This window comes from Morone saxatilis, unplaced genomic scaffold (assembly GCF_004916995.1).
Source record: "Morone saxatilis isolate NCDOM2014 unplaced genomic scaffold, NCSU_SB_2.0 Contig20, whole genome shotgun sequence".
NCBI classification, from domain to species: Eukaryota; Metazoa; Chordata; class Actinopteri; family Moronidae; genus Morone; species Morone saxatilis.
The window spans coordinates 7,950,745-7,958,241 of record NW_023339763.1 but is presented as its reverse complement, the minus strand read 5'-3'; the positions used below and the strand labels follow the sequence as shown (position 1 = coordinate 7,958,241).

General features: G+C 38.0%; 1 protein-coding gene across 1 annotated transcript; it reads right to left on the bottom strand.

Annotated features, from left to right (window-relative positions):
* Positions 1 to 1,066: 1,066 nt before the first annotated feature.
* On the bottom strand, positions 1,067 to 7,280 carry LOC118331623 (sodium-dependent phosphate transport protein 2A-like). The gene is made up of 12 exons (XM_035666683.1): positions 7,107 to 7,280; positions 6,664 to 6,832; positions 6,288 to 6,431; positions 5,997 to 6,108; positions 5,711 to 5,906; positions 5,007 to 5,160; positions 4,319 to 4,486; positions 4,057 to 4,173; positions 3,184 to 3,308; positions 2,371 to 2,483; positions 1,985 to 2,268; positions 1,067 to 1,791 (listed from the first exon to the last, which is right to left on the bottom strand). Exons 2-12 carry the CDS (start codon positions 6,797 to 6,799, stop codon positions 1,481 to 1,483), a joined length of 1,860 nt encoding a protein of 619 aa, XP_035522576.1. The 5' UTR covers positions 6,800 to 6,832; positions 7,107 to 7,280; the 3' UTR covers positions 1,067 to 1,480.
* Between the last annotated feature and the right edge of the window lie 217 nt (positions 7,281 to 7,497).

Genomic DNA, 7,497 nt, shown 5'->3' with positions numbered 1-7,497 from the left:
AATTTTTGGAAATAATTTTCTAATTATTATGCAAGATGTTCCACTGTGGATGGCAACATTTTCTAAATGCAGTTCAGCTACCATAGAATACATTTTGATTTTAGCCTATAATGTTTTTATATAAGTATGTAGTATCAGCCAGTATGGGCCGTAGCCATGTTTTGTTAACACTGTAATAATAATTAATCATTGAGGTCATGGTTGTTTGTGGTGTTGTGCTACATTATATTGAGAGGTGTTCCTAATAATCTGGCCTGCCTCATTAATAAAGATTGAATTTACACATTTCAACAATGTCAACGAAAACTGAACATTATAAACTTAAGTATAGTAGAATTTATAACAGAGAATTGACCTCTAATAAGTACTTTGGTGTTTTAATTTGGCCTCTGAGCCAGTTGTAGTTGTTTTGGTGTCATGCTACAGTACATTTTATCAACTTTGTGAAACTATAGTAAAGTTATGGGTTTTGAAGTTGTCAGCACCATATTCCACAAATTACTGTACAACTATAGTTATATACTACAAAAGTGAAGACCTTTACACCAAGAAGAATGTGATCCCCTGTGAACAACTATGGAAACGTCTCACGAGCACTGACCACTGAGAGCAACGTAAAACTTAAAATATCTTCAGTAAAACCAAGCCACAAGCTAGTTTTTTATAGCTTTGCGAAATATCCGCTGCTTACACCAGTGTTCCTCTATACAGTACATCTGCAGAGCAATAAAAGCTGAATAAAAAAAGACAAACTTACTTACACGCGTCACACGTTGCAGCACTGACAGTTAAAAACCACAATATTTTTTCCTTTTTCCCTGTCTCAGTCTCAATCTTTGAAAGTCTGACTCTCACAGCTAAACATAACAACTGTTCACATGAGCCAGTAAAGATTATCATTTACAGAAAATGCACTGCAAACTGCGAACTGCACCTACAAGTGCATTTAAGGCTGCTGACATGACATTGTCAGATCTACTATAATCTACTGTAGGAACAGCTACAGAGCCATTAACAACACATTACTGCTTTTGCAAATTTTCCAACAGAGATTGATTTAATTTTTAAACAAAGTCATGTTAAACTTCAAGCAATTATTTAGTATGTTTATCATCCATGTTGAAATCTTTGCTAAGGTTGCAACATACAGTATACTGGATATAACTTCTTATCACTGTTAGAGTCCTCTTGCATCAGTTGTGTAAAATAAAAGCTACCTTGTTAATAATTATCTCAAGATAATAAGACACCAACATGCTATTTATTAACTATTCATCTGAAAGCAGTCCATCAGCCCTAAATTTATAGTAGCTCTCCTCACATTTCAATGAGTTTGTGCAGCCAGTTACAAATCCTCAGGCAATTACATTTATGTTCTTTTTCAGCACAGGATTGTAAAACATTTTTTTTAGCAATGACATCCATACAGGTCTTTAAATACATGTAACGTCTGGCAAACCTTAAACACAAGATAGTAGCACTACAATTGGGTGCTACTCAGCAGAGTACCCTGATTGTTTAAGTTCATGTTTATGGAGCACTCTGCAGCCAAGTTAAATATATTGTTCTCTGAATACATGTTGGTTGCTGTGTTGTCTCTGTTGTTTTTTTCCTGGTTGTATTGTAGATCACAACACCCATGTTTGTCCAGTCCTCTTTGTTTCTGCCAGCTCTTATCAATCTCCTGTCCATCCCCACTCTGCTGACATTCCTTCCTGACTTTTCTCTCAGGGATGACAGTAATGCCCTCCAGTGATGTTACCTGGCCATCATTTAGCTTCCAAGTCCAACCTAGGAACAAAACATCAAGGACAGAGTCAGCCTCTCAGGAACAGCAAACCAGGAAGAGGTACATAGGTATCGTAATGCAAACAACAAAAAAATAAAGTGGTTGAGTTATCAAAATAGTAGCCAAGAGTGAAAGAGTAGAAATAGGATCAATGGTACAGTTAAATAACAAATTAAATTTAAAAGTCTCAATTACCCCTCCACTGCCTGCACAACAGGGTCGCTCTGGTGATGAGGTCATCAAGGGGCTGCAGCGAGGTCATCCAAACAGGAAGAAAGTCCCAGTTCTGCAGTCTAAGCGGCAAACAACCCGGTCTACGTGCCTGGAGCATGTTTACAGTTGCAGCAGATATAATCACCATAATGACTGGTACGCCTATCCCAGTCATCACCTTCCACCCAGCCATGGAGACGGCAAACACGAGGGATGGGAGTAGCAGGAAGCAGAGGAGAAGGTACAAAACAGCAAACCAGCGGTACCTGTGTATGTGTGAGTTAGTTATAGAATTTTTTTTTTTTCTTTGATGGTACAGCATCACCATCCTTTTGGCATTTTGTTTGTGTAACTATTGCTAATAGTACCTGGCAGTGCGTTTGCCAAGGGCACAGGCCATACGTATGGGTAAGCGGGTGGCTGGTATGGGATACCATAGCAAGATACCAAGAAGGTTAAAGAAAAAGTGACATAAGGCAACCTGAAACAAAAGAGAAGGTGGGGATAAAAGATGTCAGCATAAAAGTGAGATAAAGAGAAAACTACAGAAGAGTGAGTCCAACAGGTCGAGAGAAGGTTGAACCTATATGACATAAAACAAATCCCAGTAAACACATGAATAACTGATAGATACAGTTCTTTGAGAAACATTGCCATGGCCCTGTAGGGCTGCAACTTATTGTCCTTAATGATTATTTTTTTTAATTAGCTGATTAAACATAACCCATCAAAACCCAAAATGCTCCCTCTTAATTCCCATGAGCCCATGGTGATGTCTTCAAATGTCTTGTTATGTTTGAGCAACAATACAAAACCCAAAAATATTTAATTTAGTAAAAATCCTGTCCTCCTGTGCTTCTCTGGTTGATCCAGGCAGTTTTATGATGTTCGTCTCTATTAAAGAACTTAAATTTTTTGGACTGCTTTGGTTTTTTTGTCAGATGTTGTATGGTTTTTGAAGGTGCGTCTAACCACAAGATGTTGGCACCATAGAGAGAAATATAAAGAGAAACCCAGCTTGAATGCTTCGTTACTTTTGAATGGGAGACTGTTAGTTAAAGTTAAAAAAATATAATTTATAGGAATAAAATAGAATATATATAAAAGGCAGTTGTACAGTAATGTAGGAAAGTAAACAGGTGTCATGAAAGTATATCTTGTGTGTGTGTGTGTGTGTGTACCTGTGTGGCAGCAACAAGCTTATCTCCCGGACTAGCCAGGGCTGCCAGTGTAGCTGTTGTAGTGGTTCCGAGGTTGGACCCCAGGGTTAAAGGGTAGGCTCTTTCAATACTGATCACACCAATCCCTGAGGGTTCATAGTATGGTATAGTATGATTAACAACAGGTACAATAGCTCTACTTCTGCATTTATCACATCAATTCTGCAAAACACAAATGACTAAATAGCAGATCAACTGTATTAGCTGAAGTCAGATAAAACACATGACAAAGAGTCCAACTAAAAGATCAAAATAGGACTTTAAGATGTCAATGGGTAATCTAGCTTTCATTGGGGTTTGTTACAAAGTCTAGGAGGCAAAGAAAAAAGCTTTGTCATGACAAGAGTTGTTAAAGGGCAGAAAATATAAAACCATAATGCACATAAATGGGTCTGTGCAAACATTTTAACATTTTCAGACAGATTCTAAAAATAATCTCTTTTTTTTCAGTTTTTTTGTGAGCATTTTACAGCTGTTGGCACAATATAAGAAGTGAAGACATGGAGGATTTTTAACAAACATGCTTAACTATTATCTGCTACAGTCTTGTTAATGCTGTACTGAATCAAGGTTGCAGGAAAGTAACTCCTGTGAAAACACTGAGATGGTAATTTATTAATTTGTGAAAAGGACAGCAACAGAGGAGAATGTTGCTATATTTCCTATTCCCATGTGTAGTATACGTATACTAAATAACAAATTAGTAAAGACATTGTTCATTTTTTGAACTGTATAGGAAAACTCTATTACAAATGAGTGCAGTTTGGTTTTGTAGGCATAAAAATCTTTTGACACATGATATTGGATGTTTGTGTGTGTGTATGTGAGCATTACCTATGAGAGGGGTGATAGCAGAGGTGAAGACAGAACTACTCTGAACCAAAAAGGTCATGCCTGCTCCCACTAACACAGCCAGATAACCTGCCAGCCAGGTAAAAGGGAAGGGGAAATCTACAGGACAAGACAGAATAAAACAGAGCATGGATGTGTCCTCTGCACATTGTCATTGTTGAAATTAAGGTTCAATTTAAAAAAAAATATGGGTTTAGCTGTGTGTATTTAGGAAAAGGGCTTTAATACTCCTGTATAATATCACCTGTATTAACAACTTTATTAATGGCACTGGCCAACTGGCCCTTCAGGAGGGAGTTAAGCAGTTTAACCAGGAGTATCAGACAGCTGCACAGCACCACAAGGGAGCAAGCCAGGAGGATCAGACCTATGGCCAAGTCTGACAAAGAGCAGTCCACAAAGAGATGCCTACCTGGGCAGAGAGATACAGATGTGAAGTCATGAGGATTTGAATGCAGAGAACAAGTTGTTATTGAAGCGAAAAACGTTCAATCCCCAATTGTTTGAGAACAACTGAGAAAACTTTAAACGTAGAATCAGCATGTTTCATTTACAGTGCATGTTGATGATTGGTGCAGAAGTTAAATCTAGTGATTGAATACACAAGTAGAAGGGGGTGGCATTATTCTATCACAGACTTAAAATCACAGAAATACTTAAAAACGGACACAATGACATACATTTCTGTGAATGTTCTGAAAAGTTGTTTGTCCTGTCAGCAATGAAAAGCAGGTAGAGCACAGACTGAGGCAAAGAGATGGTAGGAGAGTTTCAAAATGTAACATACATAGCAGTGACATTAGTAACTACTTTTGTACATCTAATACATGAGCATGATGTGCATAACCCACCCGGTCTTGTGCAGTTTTGTAAAATGAGCACTACACAAACGAAAAATTAGACAAATACGTATTTCACCCAGGGAACCGAACACAAGAAGAAATAGGGCAGTAATGACATTATATGGGACATATTGTATGGTAGCAGTACCTTCACAGTTGTGGTTTCACACCATTGCTTCACCAGACTCTTGTTCCTCACGCTGTGGTCTCCTGTAGCGATGGCTGTAATGACTGACCGATCCAGCTACACAGAAATAATCATGTAATGCCATTATATTACAGTTTATTAGAATTACATTTTATTGCTGCCAACAGTCTGTTCTCACTAAACTATAACCTGATACACCTGAGAAAGGTGTCTTGATTTTATTGCTCTTAAGCTGCTTTGTTCCGCTGTCTGACATTTTCTAACTTGTGCCCCTGAGCACCGTTTCCTTGTTTAATTGTGCAAAATATTTATAATAGGTAACTGTTTGATGTGGAATAAATATGCAAAATCTTCTTAATAGGTAACTGTTTGATGTGGAATAATTATGCAAAATCTATTAAATAGGTGATGTTTTTCATGAGGGACCTCTCTCTCTCTATTTTTTCTACTTGGTTGGGGTGTGCAAATTCCATGATCCACCAGTTCAATTAAAGGAGATAATGTTTACTATTAAAGCTAAAGCTTTTTATTAGACTTGAGAGTTCCTATTGACGGTTTTCAGTGTCTCACTGAATCTTAGTTGAGACTGAGTCTTAAATTGTTAACAAAAATATTTCCTGTGCTTGTGGAAATATGCCCACAGTACCTGGATAATCATCTTAGTGAGTGGCTCAGTGAGAACTTTAAGAAGTTCAGGAGCTTCTTCTCCAGTACTGAGCTGTAGTGTGTCAACCACGGCCTGTGACAATTGCCTCAACAGCCCACTCACAGCTTCCAGAGGGAGAAGCACCAAAACAGACAACCAGTTAAAACAGTCATGGACTGTAGCTCCAGCAAATGCCCTGGAATAAACAAACAAACAGTTTCAGATATTTTTTTTTAAATGAACATATCTATAAACATGTACACGGCAAATACACACACAGCTGTACCTTTCAAACTCATCTCTCTCCCCAGCCTGCATCAGAGCAACAATGGTATTGGTGACTGATGTTCCGATGTTAGAGCCCATGATGATAGGAATGGCTGACTGAACATCCAGCACTGTACAGAGAGACATAATTGGACAAAGTCTGTACATATAAATTTACATTAGATTTAGATTTTTTGTTAAGCAGGAGAAATGTGGTATTCTGTTCCGTGTCTTGTCAAAGTGCTGGCGTTTCATGTTTAAGTATATGTAAATAACACTGTTGTAAAATTGTTAGATGCTGATAACTCACAGCCAGAAGAGACGAGGCTGACTATGATGGATGTAGAGGTGGAGGAGCTCTGGACTAACACTGTCACCAGTATTCCCACCACCAGCCCTGCCACTGGGTTAGACAGGATGGCATCTTTCTGGAAGATATCGCCTGCTACCCTGCCTGGAAGGGAAACATAAAGAGACAGATGGGGACATAGGTTGATATTCAAATCAAGCTTAGAATCCATTACAGTAAATAAAACATACAATTACATGTCTATAATACTAGGCATATTGATATATTTTATAATGTGCCTAAATGACAATGTGACAATATGAGTTACTGTGAGCACTGCCAAGTTAAAAGATTGACGAGGATAAAGTTGATGAAGGACACTGATGAGACTGCTTACCCCCAGCTAGTTGGAAGGCAGAGCTTAAAATGTCAAGGGAGCACACAAAGAGGTACAGGAGCAGAAAGAGGAGCGGGACTTTGCAGAGAGCAGATACCACTGGCTTCACTTGCTGTGCTTTTGGCGGAGTGTCCATGGTCAGATCCTGGAGGGCCTCAATTACGGGTAACTGACACAGAATTAAAACTGATTAGTGCCTGTAATGGGACTGCAGCAGTAACTCAGGTAGTTGTAGGATTAATAAAGTAGTTCTAATTGCTATTTTGTTATTTAATAATTTAAGGTACCACTACAAAATACTAAAATGTTACTAAGCAATTTAGCTGGGTGGTCAAATATTGCATGTCAGTGCAAATACTTGAAGTCGATGCTGCTTCAAGCACAAATAGTAGTTACTACTGTCTAATTTTTTTGAACTAATAAATACTATTATTTCAACATACCTGTAGTTTTGATGGAATCGTGCCTCTGGTTCAGGAGATGTATGTTGGTTTAAATTGCAGCTGATAAATAGAAATGAAGACAAGACAGTAAGAGACAAGAACAAACGGATCGTTCTTTTTACAGCAAACATCACTATTGCATAAAGAAAGAGGGGGAAAAAGAGAGACTGAGAAATGAAGATGAGAAAAAGAAGGAAAAGAGAAAAGGTTGAAAAAGAAAGGGAGGTGCTACAGTGTAGTGTAGATTAACTCTATTAGTAGAGCATGGGTGACTAGTGGTATAATGGATAGCTAAGACTCTCTTCCTCATTCTTTCTTTCAATCTCCCTTCTCTTTCTTTAAATCTGTGCACAACATATGTCTAATAATATAATATATGTAGGGGCAAACT